Source organism: Salvelinus namaycush, chromosome 31, assembly GCF_016432855.1.
Source record: "Salvelinus namaycush isolate Seneca chromosome 31, SaNama_1.0, whole genome shotgun sequence".
Taxonomy (NCBI): Eukaryota; Metazoa; Chordata; class Actinopteri; order Salmoniformes; family Salmonidae; genus Salvelinus; species Salvelinus namaycush.
The window spans coordinates 27852669-27867545 of record NC_052337.1 but is presented as its reverse complement, the minus strand read 5'-3'; the positions used below and the strand labels follow the sequence as shown (position 1 = coordinate 27867545).

The following is a 14877-nucleotide window of genomic DNA, read 5'->3' as shown; positions in this document are numbered from 1 at the left end:
ACCCCAAATCAGAGATAAAACAGCACAAAGAAGAACTGCGCATGGCACTAACACCCTGCTGTGAGAAATGAAAAGGAGGAGATATGTGCTTCTGGGTAGCACAGGGATGGGCTACTGGCAGCCCAACAGGGATGGGCTATTGGTGGCTCAATTAAATGAAACAAAAATAAAAATGTATATATATTTAACATTTTTACAAATGTTTTTCTCCGCTGTCAAGAGGGTGGCCGCTAAAATGCTTTGCTCACAAGGTGGGGTGGGCCCCCACCAACAAAATGTTGCTTATGGCCCCCAAATGGCCAGGGCCGACTATGACTGCATATGTGGGTATGGATGTGGGTACACAAACCCCCGAATCACTGCGGCCCCTCATGATTATTTAAGAAGGAAAATAAGATGCCCAGTAAAGCATTTTAATGAAATAATACAATTTTACGAGCAGGCAGTTCTTCTGTGACCAAGCTCCAGGATGATTATGCAGGGGTGGGGAGGAATATGGTTGCTGCTGTGTGACGTTGGCTTGTGTTCCCACAAGGTCACTTCCCTGAGGAGTCACTCTGCTGGCCTGATTTACACCAGGATTCAATATGCAGATTTACTGATGATGCAGCAGGATCCTGTTTCTAATTTCTGATTGCCACCTCTGTGGTCCACAATGCTCTGGAGTAGAGTGGAGCAAAATGTGTCTGAGGTGTTAAAATTAACAGGCCCTATTTAACCCAGATTTTTTTGTGTGAATTTAACTAGATTAACTTGATTGGTTGGTTGAGGAGGGTGTTGCCTAATGAAGGCATTTGAATTTTGAAGCAGCCTTATTATTATTCAATCTTGGTACTCAGTGTTAGCACTACCAATTTTACCAATTGTTACCTTTCCATGTCGGCTCGGAACACAATTAAAACCCCTCACATTTCATGAGTTGTGCGGTTAGGCCATGTGATACAGTGAAGCTATCTCTTACTAAATTCCATGGAATCCCTTTACATTCCAAAAGCAAACTTCCTCAGAGATGTGTCCAGCCACAGAGAGTTACTGGTGAGCATGTCCCTTCATTTCAATGTTTCCAAAAATAGAAAGTCATTAGGCGAGTGGCAGGTGATGGGCAGATTAAGAAAGCTCTGCAGTGGCAGCAGTCCCCTGATGAAGACACTCCATCATACTGGATGTATCTCTCCCTCAAGCCCCAATCTATTCCCTCCTTCTCTCAGGCTACCATCATTTTAATCCTGCCCTCAGTCGGCAGAGTTGTGCAACAGCAAATATGGTTAAAGGACAGCACTAGGGGATGTCTTCAGGACTTTGAGAATAAATTATGCTCATAACTGTGCCTTGATTATCTTACTGTAGCTATACCACACAGGGCTGTGTTGTCAGTAGTAAACCTCCTCCCCTCTGCACTGCAACAACTGATGTGTAGGTGTGCAGCACAAAATGGCTGCCATGGGTGCTGTAGGTGGGCTCATTGTTGGTGAAGGAGGCAAGTTACTTCCTCTTGACATTACAAGCACATTGTGACCTGGCAATATACAGTACATGTACATTCATGTAATTTTACATTTACATTTTAGTCATTTATTATCCAGAGCAACTTACAGGAGCAATTAGGGTTATGTGCCTTGCTCAAGGACACGTCGACAGATTTTTCACCTAGTCAGCTCAGGGATTCGAACCTGCAACCTTTCGGTTACTGGCCCCAACGCCTTTAACCGCTAGTAGTTAATTACATATTTCTCAGAAAGAAAGAGTGATGGAGGAAGAAGGAATGATTAGTTGATTATGCTTTATATTGCCAAATACTTCAGCCACCCAAGCCATAGACAGTTCACTCTGCTACCATCCGACAAACGGTACCAGAGAATCAGCTCTCAGACCAACTGGCTCCGAGACAGATTCTAACCCCAAGCCATCACACTGCTAAATAGCCGTAAGACTGCTAAATAGTTAAATGGTTACACAGACTATTTGCATTGACCCTATCTTGCACTGACTCTACGCACACTCACAAGACTATATATACACACTATAAACACACCATTACAGCCTATACAGTGAGTCCATCCTCCTATAGCTCTTCCCACAAGCCTCCTCTGATACACACTCACGCACACTACATTGACACTCACACACATGCATACCAATACAACACACACACACACACACACACACACACACACACACACACACACACACACACACACACACACACACACACACACACTTACTTCCACACATCATAGGCTGAAGGCAGGGTAAAGTGACTAGGCATCAGAATGGATAAGAGTAAGAATAAAAAGATTAGCAACAGCATATGATGAGTGTGAAAGTGTGTGTATGTTTGTGTTGTATCGGTGTGTGTGTGGGTTTTGTGTGAGTGTCAACGTAGTAGTTAACATTTTTATTATCTCTGCATTGTTGGGAAGGGCTCTTAAGAAAACATTTCGGCTCATTTCGGCTCATGATAAATCAAATTTGATATGAACTGCGTGGACGAGCAATTTCCTGAACTTCAGCAAGCTTGCAACAACTCCTAAAGCCAGTCTTATTGGAGCCATATTTTTTCTGTTACAATTGGTGCTTGAGGGAAAAATGTACAATTGCAAATTTGGAATAGGACTGCAACAGTGCATAAAGTTTGCTGGAGCTCTATGATTCACAGACACCATACAAATTGTAACAATTGGTGTTAATTAAAAATAGATGGTGATGTCATTCAACAAAATGGGTATTGAACATAATGTTGTCACTCATCCCCATTACATAATATATTGAAATGCCAATGCTCCTAAGGTCTCCAGTGTGACGTGCTCTTAGCAATCTATTATGCACATAATTGACAGGAAATATGCTCTAACCGGTAGTGGGATCCATCTAAATGAGAAGAGATGGATAGGATGTAATGCACCCCACAAATCAATTATCCTGCTCTGAATAGAAATTGAGTATGCATTGAAAACAAATCAAAAAATGAACGAACATAGGAACAATGTTATCGTCCTGTCATTATAATCCAAATATGCTTGTGATTCTAGGTATCCTGGATTTTGGAGATCAGAGAAGAGACAAAGAGTGTGTCCCTGGGGTTCTGAGTTGTGTTCCGCTTAACAATCCAAATCCTCTAAATCCTCCTTGGCCCGTTTCAGCTCTTTGATTGCTCCTTGTATTTTTTTATTACGTTGTATGACATTCTTTTCAATTTTGTACGTGTGTATGTGTGTTTGAGAGATAGTGTGTTTGTGTCTGTGTGTGGAGAGAAACTGCCTAATATCCTACTGGGCATTCAGATTATCAAGGATGGTAATCTGTTTTTCCTGAATAGGTCTTTCCACCTTTTGACAATATGATTCTTGGATGTGATCCACTATAGCACACATTGATTGAGGTAAAATGTCTATTGTATTTTCTGCATTCTCCTGTGTGCGTGCGTGTGTCTGTGTATGTGTGTGCAATACAACCAGAAAGTAATTTATTCTATGATAAGCAACGACAAAAGGGAGAAAAGCACCCTGTCAGCACCCATCAAGATGCCACTGTTTGATAGGCTAGGCAAGCACAGTAATCAATCTACTTTGAAATGTTATGCAAGGCTGCAGAGAGCTTGTAAAATGTATTGTTTGGGCTTCTCTGTCAATAACTCTACTGTAGCTTTCTGACATTTTAGAGTTTGTAGTGGTGGAGAGTTGCAGTGGTATGGCTGCTGCAAGCATACCTACCTTTACATACAGTTAAATCATGAACAGATAAAAAATGATGTTGTCCATTGTGGTCTGATTCAGTCATAGTTTTGCAGAACATAGCATATCTACCCTTTGACAGGAAGGGGCATACTATTCAATGTTAAGCATGCTATTCAATTGCATTCTCTGTTATTGCAGAGCACACGCTGGTTGAATCAATGTTGTTTCCAGGTCATTTCAATTAAATTACGTTGAACCAATGTGGAATAGATGTTGAATTGACGTCTGTGCCCAGTGGGTTTTTAGGAGCCTGTCACTTTGTTTACCCCCTGGTTTCAAGTTTTACCCCATAAGAGAGTGACGCCAAGGGTAAGATATACAGTACATCTGTCTAATTTCCTGCTTGTCAACCTGTCATCTAGCACTGAATCAACATTAAAGACAGGAAAATGTTGTCACACATTGTCAATCGCAAAGTGTTGTAGTGTTGGCTGAACAGGAAGTGGGAAATAGGACGTTTAAGGACACTAAACACATTTTACTTGGTGATTTGATAATTCGATTTACCCATCACTGCATTCTATGTCAATGTAATTGTATCAATATCTGTAGCTCTTTGATCACCATGAAGTATTTGACTCTTCCCACATCTTCGATAACCCCTATTCACATGAGATTGGACGTCATGCAAGCTGCTAACGCAACCCCCCACCTTCAAGCTTAGAGTTTTCTAACCAAGCCAGTGACTGAGTGAAATTCGTTTGAGGTTAATGCCAAGAGTTTTTTTCTCTTAATCTCCTTTGCTTAGTAGCATCTCATCTGGCTTCTTGGAATCATGTGAAAGTACTACTGAACACTGCCGGTCATCTCATAATGGGAAGAAAAGGCGATTAAAAAGAGGAAAGTCACCCTTTTCAAGAGCGCTCTCTTTAAAAAATTCTTAAAGTCAGACGTGTAGTCAGAACTAAAAGCACCCTCACATTTGACTACCCTAATTATGCCATAGATTGAAGTTTGGGCTGGGAGAGAGGCCACTACTGCGACTTTTATAAGGTAAGTGTTATTCTCTAGCAGAAAGTGGGGCGCAGGCACAGTTTGAAAAAAAGTCCATTAGCGTCTCACCTCTTTTGAAAGGAAACAAAGCCTTTAAAGTTCCTTAAAAGAAAATGTGTCTAATAAGCCGGTCATGGTACACGTCACAGATGGATATAAAAAGGAGGTACTTATAAAAGTGCTGCTTAGAAAGGCCTGCTGTGCTCTGGCCCAATTACAGCTTACTTAGCTGAGAGCCGCAGAACATGTATGTGCTAGCGTGACACACATGAAGTTAAGATATTTATGAGCTGCTCACATGGTTGAAGCTGGTTGAGAGAATGCCAAGAGTGTGCAAAGCTGTCTTCAAGGCAAAGGATGTCTACTTTGAAGAATCTCAAACATTTGGTTAACATTTTTTTGGTTACTTTGTGAATCCATATGTGTTATTTCATAGTTTTGCTGTCTTCACTATTATTCTATAATGTAGAAAATAGTAAAAATAAAGAAAAACCCTTGAATGAGTAGAAGTGTTCAACTTTTGACTGGTACTGTACGTGAACCTTGGCTGGTTCATTAAACCCGCAAATTCAGACAAACAAGGTATAATGGGTCCGCACTCAAAAAGATGTTGCTTAAAGTTGACCTCAATTTTTTATTATTTTATTATTTTCACTGCATCAGGGATAGCGTACACAGACATTCCGGCTTTGCAGCCTTCTTCAGTGTGTAGGTACAATTTGTGCTATTTTTTTAATACATAATGCTTGACATACAAAGGCATGATACAAACATTCGTTCCAATCCTTCAATGAAATCAATGCATGCTTGATGATTTACATGTGTAAATCTCTTCTCAGAGTCTAGTTAAATCGTAATGAAAACAATTTTCTCTATGATCACCCCCCATCCCAACACTCACATACACACACACACACACACACACACACACACACACACACACACACACACACACACACACACACACACACACACACACACACACACACACACACACACACACACACACACACACACACACACCGCAGTGTCTCTCGCCCCTACTGTTCGTGAACTCTTTGTCCTGATTCTCTTGCAGGTGACAGAGACTCGTACGGGCCCGCTGGGATGCAGCAGCTATGATAATCTGGACTCAGTGAGCTCCGTCCTCCTGCAGAGCCCAGAGAGCAAGCTCCATCTGCAAGGTAAACATACCCGTATCTCTTACCGTACTTTCACTACCGGGGGCTACATTGGCTGGGGGGGGTTTAAGATCGGGGTCAATTTTCCACTTTAGCCTCCAGTCCATTTAAGAAAAACACCTCTTTTCACGATTTGTGAAATTAATTTGAATCTATTTTGACTAATAAAACAGAGATGGAATTGAATTTGCTCCACAATTCCGCTCTCAGTGATCTTCTTCCGTTACTTTGGTCTTGGGTCTCCTGTCCTAATGATAATAATATGGTCATACAGCTTACCAGAGACTTTTATCTGTATCGCGTGTGGCCCATGAAGTAATCAAACCCACAGGCCTGATGTTGCTCGTGTTGTTCAAACCCAGTAAGCATCATAATATTTTAACTTAACCACACAATTCATCCTGGTCCTCTCAGTCAGTAGGGAAGATCTGACTAGTGTTGATCAAAGCGAAGGCTTGCATGCTGAAGAATAGCACGAAAGGTGTAAGCTCAAGTATGTATTGGAGCTCAGACTCTCTATTACTGGCACTCTGTAAGGAGCTATGATATATAATGTTAGCACTCCATTTATACATTATATAGAACAGTGTTCTTCACTCCTGGTGGTGGAAGGCTGCAGTATGTGTGGGCTTTTGTTCCAGACCAGCAGTAGCACACCTAATTTAGTTAATACAGGTGTTGATTTGTTCATTAGTTTAATTAAATGTGACAGTGCTAGGCAAGGACAAAAGTATGCTACCGCTGTGGCCTTTCAGGACTTGGCATGAATAACTTTGGCTAAGAAGATACAACAGACATCTTAGAATTTTCCAATTTAGACTATATATACAGTATATATATATATATATATATATATATATATATATATATATATATATATATATATATATATATATATATATACACTGTATATATATATATATATATATATATATACACTGTATATATACACTGTATATACACTGCTCAAAAAAATAAAGGGAACACTTAAACAACACAATGTAACTCCAAGTCAATCACACTTCTGTGAAATCAAACTGTCCACTTAGGAAGCAACACTGATTGACAATAAATTTCACATGCTGTTGTGCAAATGGAATAGACAAAAGGTGGAAATTATAGGCAATTAGCAAGACACCCCCAATAAAGGAGTGATTCTGCAGGTGGTGACCACAGACCACTTCTCAGTTCCTATGCTTCCTGGCTGATGTTTTGGTCACTTTTGAATGCTGGCGGTGCTCTCACTCTAGTGGTAGCATGAGACGGAGTCTACAACCCACACAAGTGGCTCAGGTAGTGCAGCTCATCCAGGATGGCACATCAATGCGAGCTGTGGCAAGAAGGTTTGCTGTGTCTGTCAGCGTAGTGTCCAGAGCATGGAGGCGCTACCAGGAGACAGGCCAGTACATCAGGAGACGTGGAGGAGGCCGTAGGAGGGCAACAACCCAGCAGCAGGACCACTACCTCCGCCTTTGAGCAGGAGGAGCACTGCCAGAGCCCTGCAAAATGACCTCCAGCAGGCCACAAATGTGCATGTGTCTGCTCAAACGGTCAGAAACAGACTCCATGAGGGTGGTATGAGGGCCCGACGTCCACAGGTGGGGGTTGTGCTTACAGCCCAACACCGTGCAGGACGTTTGGCATTTGCCAGAGAACAACAAGATTGGCAAATTCGCCACTGGCGCCCTGTGCTCTTCACAGATAAAAGCAGGTTCACACTGAGCACATGTGACAGACGTGACAGAGTCTGGAGACGCCGTGGAGAACGTTCTGCTGCCTGCAACATCCTCCAGCATGACCGGTTTGGCGGTGGGTCAGTCATGGTGTGGGGTGGCATTTCTTTGTGGGGCCGCACAGCCCTCCATGTGCTCGCCAGAGGTAGCCTGACTGCCTTTAGGTACCGAGATGAGATCCTCAGAGCCCTTGTGAGACCATATGCTGACACATGCACATTTATGGCCTGCTGGAGGTCATTTTTGCAGGGCTCTGGCAGTGCTCCTCCTGCTCAAAGGCGGGGGTAGTGGTCCTGCTGCTGGGTTGTTGCCCTCCTACGGCCTCCTCCACGTCTCCTGATGTACTGGCCTGTCTCCTGGTAGCGCCTCCATGCTCTGGACACTACGCTGACAGACACAGCAAACCTTCTTGCCACAGCTCGCATTGATGTGCCATCCTGGATGAACTGCACTACCTGAGCCACTTGTGTGGGTTGTAGACTCCGTCTCATGCTACCACTAGAGTGAGAGCACCGCCAGCATTCAAAAGTGACCAAAACATCAGCCAGGAAGCATAGGAACTGAGAAGTGGTCTGTGGTCACCACCTGCAGAATCACTCCTTTATTGGGGGTGTCTTGCTAATTGCCTATAATTTCCACCTTTTGTCTATTCCATTTGCACAACAGCATGTGACATTTATTGTCAATCAGTGTTGCTTCCTAAGTGGACAGTTTGATTTCACAGAAGTGTGATTGACTTGGAGTTACATTGTGTTGTTTAGGTGTTCCCTTTATTGTTTTGAGCAGTGTATATATAGTACCAGTCAAAGGTTTGGACACACCTACTGATCCCAGAGTTTTTCTTTATTTTGACTATTTTCTACATTGTAGAATAATAGTGAAGACATCACAACTATGAAATAACACACATGGAATCATGTCGAAACCAAAAAAGTGTTAAACACTTCAAAATATATTGTATATTTGAGATTCTTCAAATAGCCACCCTTTGCCTTGATGACAGCTTTGCACACTCTTGGCATTCTCTCAACAAGCTTCATGAGGTAGTCACCTGGATTGAATTTCAATTAATAGATGTGCCTTTGGGGAATTTCTTTCCTTTTTTGATGCGTTTGAGCCAATCAGTTGTGTTGTGACAAGGTAGAGGTGGTATACAGAAGATAGCCCTATTTGGTAAAATACCAAGTCCATATTATGGCAAGAAGAGCTCAAATAAGCAAAGAGACATCATTCCATTGTTACAATACGTCATGAAGGTCAGTCAATCCGGAACATTTCAAGAACTATGAAAGGTTCTTCAAGTGCAGTTACAAAAACCATCAAGTGCTATGATGAAACTGGCTCTCATGAGGACCACCACAGGGAAGGAAGACCCAGAGTTCTCTGCTGCAGAGGATAAGTTCATTAGAGTTACCAGCCTCAGAAATTGCAGCCCAAATAAATGCTTCACAACATCTCAACATCAACTGTTCAGAGGAGACTGCGTCAATAAGGCCTTCATGGTCGAATTGCTGCAAAGAAAACACAACTAAAGGACACCAATAATAAGAAGAGATTTGCTTGGGCTAAGAAACACGAGCAATGGATATTAGACGGGTGGAAATCTGTCCTTGGTCTGAGTCCAAATTTGAGATTTTTGGTTCCAACCGCCGTCTCTTTGTGAGACGCATAGTAGGTGAACGGATGATCTCCGCATGTGTGGTTCCCACCGTAAAGCATGGAGGAGGAGGTGTGATGGTGTAGGGGTGCTTTGCTGGTGACCCTGTCTGTGATTTATTTAGAATTCAAGGCACACTTAACCAGCATTGCTACCACAGCATTCTGCAGCGATACACAATCCCATCTGGTTTGTGCTTAGTCGGACTATAATTTGTTTTTCAACAGGACAATGATCCAAAACAAACCTCCAGGCTGTGTAAGGGCTATTTGACCAAGAAGGAGAGTGATGGAGTGCTGCATCAGATGACCTGGCCTCCACAATCATCCGACCTCAACCCATTTGAGATGGTTTGGAAAAGCATTCCAGGTGACTACCTCATGAAGCTTGTTGAGAGAATGCCAAGAGTGTGCAAAGTTGTCATCAAGGCAAAGGGTGGCTATTTGAAGAATCTCAAATATACAATATATTTTGAATTGTTTAACACTTTTTTGGTTTCTACATGATTCAATATGTGTTAATTCATAGTTTTGATGTCTTCACTATTTTTCTACAGTGTAGAATAGAACATAAAGGACATAAAGATGGTGTGTCCAAACTTTTGACTGGTACTGCGTATCTGCTGATTCGATTAACTAAATTACAAAAGTATATTTTTTGGCTTGGGTATGCTTTGTTTACACACTGTATTAAAGATGAAATACTGACAGTAAATGCTATGCAATTATCAGCTTTGAGTGACAACAAAATTAGGTCGCAAAGATAGAAAAGTAGACAAACGTAGTAATTAGCTGATTGCTTTTGAAGGAATCGTTTGTGTCAACAGTTATCATCTCTTACTTTCTTGTTATGAATAATCATCTTCAACCGTGCCTTAGATATACCACAGCTCCCATTGGGACAGTGATGAAAGCCACTGTAAGAGTGGTCAAGTTTCTGAGACAAGCTGTCCCTTTTTAATGTATGCAGTTTACCTCCAGTATAAAAAAAAACAGCAATTTGGGGCTATTTTTTAACTTCACCTGCATCTCTCCCTGAAGGGATCATTAAATGCTGTTTGAATACAGAGAATTACTCTGTCTGTCATAAACACTTTCAAGTTCCCCCTGCCATTCGCTCAAAGGGAATCAATAGGTTTTAAAAGGGCTTAATTCCCATGCAACCTCTGTATTGGCCTCTGATGCTTGGAAGAATAACGTTTTGTCATCCAACTGATATATGACAGCCAGATGAGCAGCCTGTATCTTTCAGGATGATACGATTTGGTGAGAAAGAGATGAGTTTTCAAATGCTGCTATTTCATGGTGTGTGTTGAAAGCTATTGTTTTCACATTATTCCAAAGTGGGTGATTATTTTAAAGTGTACTACAACTGAAATCTATCCTCCAAGAGCAATTATCATCTCTGAGTTAGAGTTCATTAGAGAGCTTTTGTCATAAGATTGGTATTATAATGTGCCAACCATCACAAACTCCTCAAAAGTTATAACACTTCAATGTCATTCCTGAGCTGGTGACACCTCTTTAGTCTTTTAACCAGCTGGTGGTATAAATGGCTGTGAAAGATCAGTATTTCCATGTGAAAATGGTGGATGAGCATCGAAAACGTTGCTATTATATTCTTGTTAGTATTGCACTTATGTGGGAACATTGAAGCCACTGTATGCCAAAAGCAGAAGCTTTGGATATGTACAGTAGCTACAGTAGTTGACATGACATTACCTCCAACCTTTCCTTTCATTGTTTGAAGTGTCAAATTCTACTAATTAAACCAATGCTGGTTATTTGTGCCATTTGACCCTCAGGTCCTATAAACTGCACTACAGAGTAATCTGTCATCTCTCTCTGCTGGTGTCCCTCCTCTCCACCTCTTGGTATCATAAAATATGGAGCTGAAGCCGAGAGGCAATATGCCCTCTGTGTATGTCAAGGCCCACATGCAGATGACAATAAGACATAGACAGCCTGTTCTCAAAAGGGTTTACTACTCTCAGCATATAAGGGAGGAGATTACATTTTGCACTTTGCAGCAGTCATTTTGTGGTTGTGGTGTGTGCCTGTGTGTGTGTGTGTACATGTGCGTGCATGTGTGTAGCTTAAGTGTGTTTCAGAGTGCTTAGATACCAATGACACCAGTGGTGAAATGATAGAGATGGTGAGGTGATGGTTTCAATCTCACAAAGGGACGGTAGCAACATTCCAGCCAGACGACATTGACTTTATTTACAAGTGAATTACAAAAGGTAACTTTGAGGGAGTTGACGTAATTGTTGTTTGCCATTAATAAAATTGACTTCCAATTTCTCCCTCTGTTCCATAGAGCACACCGCAGGCAATAACAATTGATGAAGGCTGTAGGGAAAAAAATAGAACAACAATTATATGATTAGAAAATACATAAATAAAGGGAGGGATGAAGAATTACCAGGACACTCATTTCAATTACAGTACATTATTTGCAACCAGGGGCAATATAGTTCTGCAGAGCAGGCTGCCGGCTGCATGATGTTAGGATAAGAGCCAGCCAATCGGGACCTGGGTTCATCAGTTTGGAAAATACAATTAATTCTCCTCATCCAATTTGTTTAAAAATTGATTTGGCCAATTCTCAGAATTCTCTCCAAAAAAGCAACTTTGATGGCCAACTGTAGCTTGCACAACGGCTTGCTATTGATTTAATGCCCTAATGGATTTAATATTGGGACGATCCAGAGAAAATGTCCACAATAGCAATATCTACTGTCTGTTAGAGCACTAGGGATTTATATCAAACTGTTCCTGATGGTGAAAAGAGTTGGGTGGATATATTAAAAAGACAGTCAATGTTCCTGGTACATTTAATGAACACCTTCCATGTGTCTCTCAAATGCCCATTGACCTTTTTAAACAATTATAGAAAGAACAAAAGTGCTGGCAGTTAAAATGTGAAGCGATCACATCTGGCCAAAGTATGAGATCACCCACAGTGTTAACTAAAATAGCTTTTAAAGGTAAAATACAGTATGCCAGGTGTCCTGCTTTTCAATGGTCATGTCAATTAATTATATTTTGATATGAGGTTATATACTCAGCTAGCACAAAGTTCTGAGAAACATATATTTTTGGAGCTTGGGGAGAGTGTGGTTGTCCTATGGTTATTTTTCATAGAACCTTCTCACAACTTTCTGGGAATGGTGCAGGATAGTTGCTTGGCTTTGGAGCATTCTCAGAACATTTCTGAAACTTGACAAAAAAATATTTTCTTGGTATTTCATTCCACGATTACATTTTTATTTAAATTTTGGTAATGTTCTAGCAATAATTGTCAGCGTATGCGGTACTGGTGTTGAAGTCAGGTGCAGGAGAGCAGAGAGTTGTGACCTCCCGGGTGGCGCAGTGGTCTAGGGCATGCAGTGCTAGCTGCGCCACCAGAGTCTCTGGGTTCGCGCCCAGGCTGGGCTGGGTCCGCGCCCAGGCTCTGTCGCAGCCGGCCGCAACCGGGAGGTCCGTGGGGCGACGCACAATTGGCATAGCGTCGTCCGGGTTAGGGAGGGTTTGGCCGGTAGGGATATCCTTGTCTCAGTATGTAATAAAATGTATGCACTCTACTGTAAGTCGCTCTGGATAAGAGCGTCTGCTAAATGACAAAAATGTAAAATGTAATGTAATGTGATCAGGCACACTCTTTATTAGGGCAGAAGCACAACAAACGGACGCAACTGCGTCAAACCTCCAGCCGGAATGCAAAAAGAGAAATGCGCAAAATACAGTCACAAAACTAACGTTAATAATCAAACCTCCTATGGGTTAAACAAGAATAGCCAGTGGGGAAATTACCAGCCTGGCGCATCACACTGAACATGAAACAAAACAATTCCACACAAGGACATGGGGGGGAACATTTACAACATTAACAATGTCTACACTGTATTTCTGATCAATTTGATGTTATTTTAATGGACCAAAAATGTGCTTTTCTTTCAAAAACAAGGATGTTTCTATGTGACCCCAAACTTTTGAATAGTAGTTTACATACATTTTGCATACACATTTTACATACACATTTTGCATACACATTTTGCATGCACATTTTGCATACACATTTTACATATATGGTGCTTTAAATAAAGCAATCACGTAACAATGATAGATTACCAATCATAAGCTCTTTAATCCCACCCCTCAGCCCATCCCACCTATCACCATAGACCACCCTCATTTTGGTTTCCATGTGCCATATATTTTTTAATTGTGCTGTGATGTTTTACATACATTTTGAACCTTTCTAATCGTATTGTATCCACAGATTGTGAGCTCAAGATGAGTATTATTATATTATTTATTGACTGACTATGTCTTTCCAAATCACCCCACAGTGCTATTTGTATGGTTCATTTTAAGTGAATGTTGGGATTTTTTTTCACCATTCCTGAACCTGTGACCAGAAACAAGCTAAATAGGGGCCAGAATAAATGAGTGATTCTGTCTCTTTGCAGCAAAATCTACAGAGCTGAGATTGTTGTATTACCCCAAAATAAAGTATTCTGTTGGTGGGAAAAATGTTCTATAATAATTTGAAAAACTCAGTGTTGGATCAAGTGTTGTTTTTTGTACCAGTTCATGAACCATGTGCCATGGAATTGGTACATTGAAAATCTCTTCCCATTTATTTTGCAACCAGTATGGTACAGCTGTCAACATTTTTGTACACAAATTAAACTGGTTTATTTATCTATTTATGCCAATTCCTTTCAGCCGATTTGTATCTTTAATACACAGTACCAGTCAAAAGACATCAAAACTATGAAAAAACACATATGAAATCATGTAGTAACCAAACAAGTGTTAAACAAAATATATTTTATATTTGAGATTCTTCAAAGTGGCCACCATTTGCCTTGATGACAGCTTTATACACTCTTGGCATTCTCTCAACCAGCTTAATGAGGTAGTCACCTGGAATGCATTCCAATTAACAGGTGTGCCTTGTTAAAAGTTAATTTGTGGAATTTCTTTCATTCTTAATGTATTTGAGCCAGTCAATTGTAGGGGTGATATACAGAAGAGAGTGCGATTTGGTAAAAGACCAAGTCCATATTATGGCAAGAATACCTCAAATAAGCAAAGAAAAACGTCAGTCCATCGTTACTTTAAGACTTGAAGGTCAGTCAATCTGGAAAATTTCAAGAACTTTTAAAGTTTCTTCAAGTGCAGTCGCAAAAACCATCAAGCGCTATGATGAAACTGGCTCTCATGAGTACCACCACAGGAAAGGAAGACCCAGAGTTACCTCTGCTGCAGAGGATTAGTTCATTAGAGTTACCAGCCTCAGAAACTGCAGCCCAAATAAATGCTTCACAGAGTTAAAGTAACAGACACATCACAACATCAACTGTTCAGAGGAGACTGCATGAATCAAACCTTCATGGTTGAATTGCTGCAAAGAAACCACTACTAAAGAACACCAATAAGAAGAAGAGACTTGCTTGGGCCAAGAAACACGAGCAATGGACATTAGACCGGTGGAAATCTGTCCTTTGGTCTGATGAGTGTTGTGGAAATTCTACTCAATAATGAGGAGAGACAACGTCCGTCACTAAT

The 14877-nt window shown here is 41.1% G+C and overlaps 1 protein-coding gene across 1 annotated transcript in view; it reads left to right on the top strand.

Annotated features, from left to right (window-relative positions):
• LOC120026404 (BMP/retinoic acid-inducible neural-specific protein 1-like) overlaps positions 1-14877 on the top strand; it is a 116714-nt gene that overhangs the window by 51460 nt on the left and 50377 nt on the right. The window contains exon 4 of the mRNA XM_038971263.1: positions 5806-5911. Coding sequence (XP_038827191.1) covers positions 5806-5911 — 106 coding nt within the window. The remainder of the gene's footprint in view (positions 1-5805; positions 5912-14877) is intronic.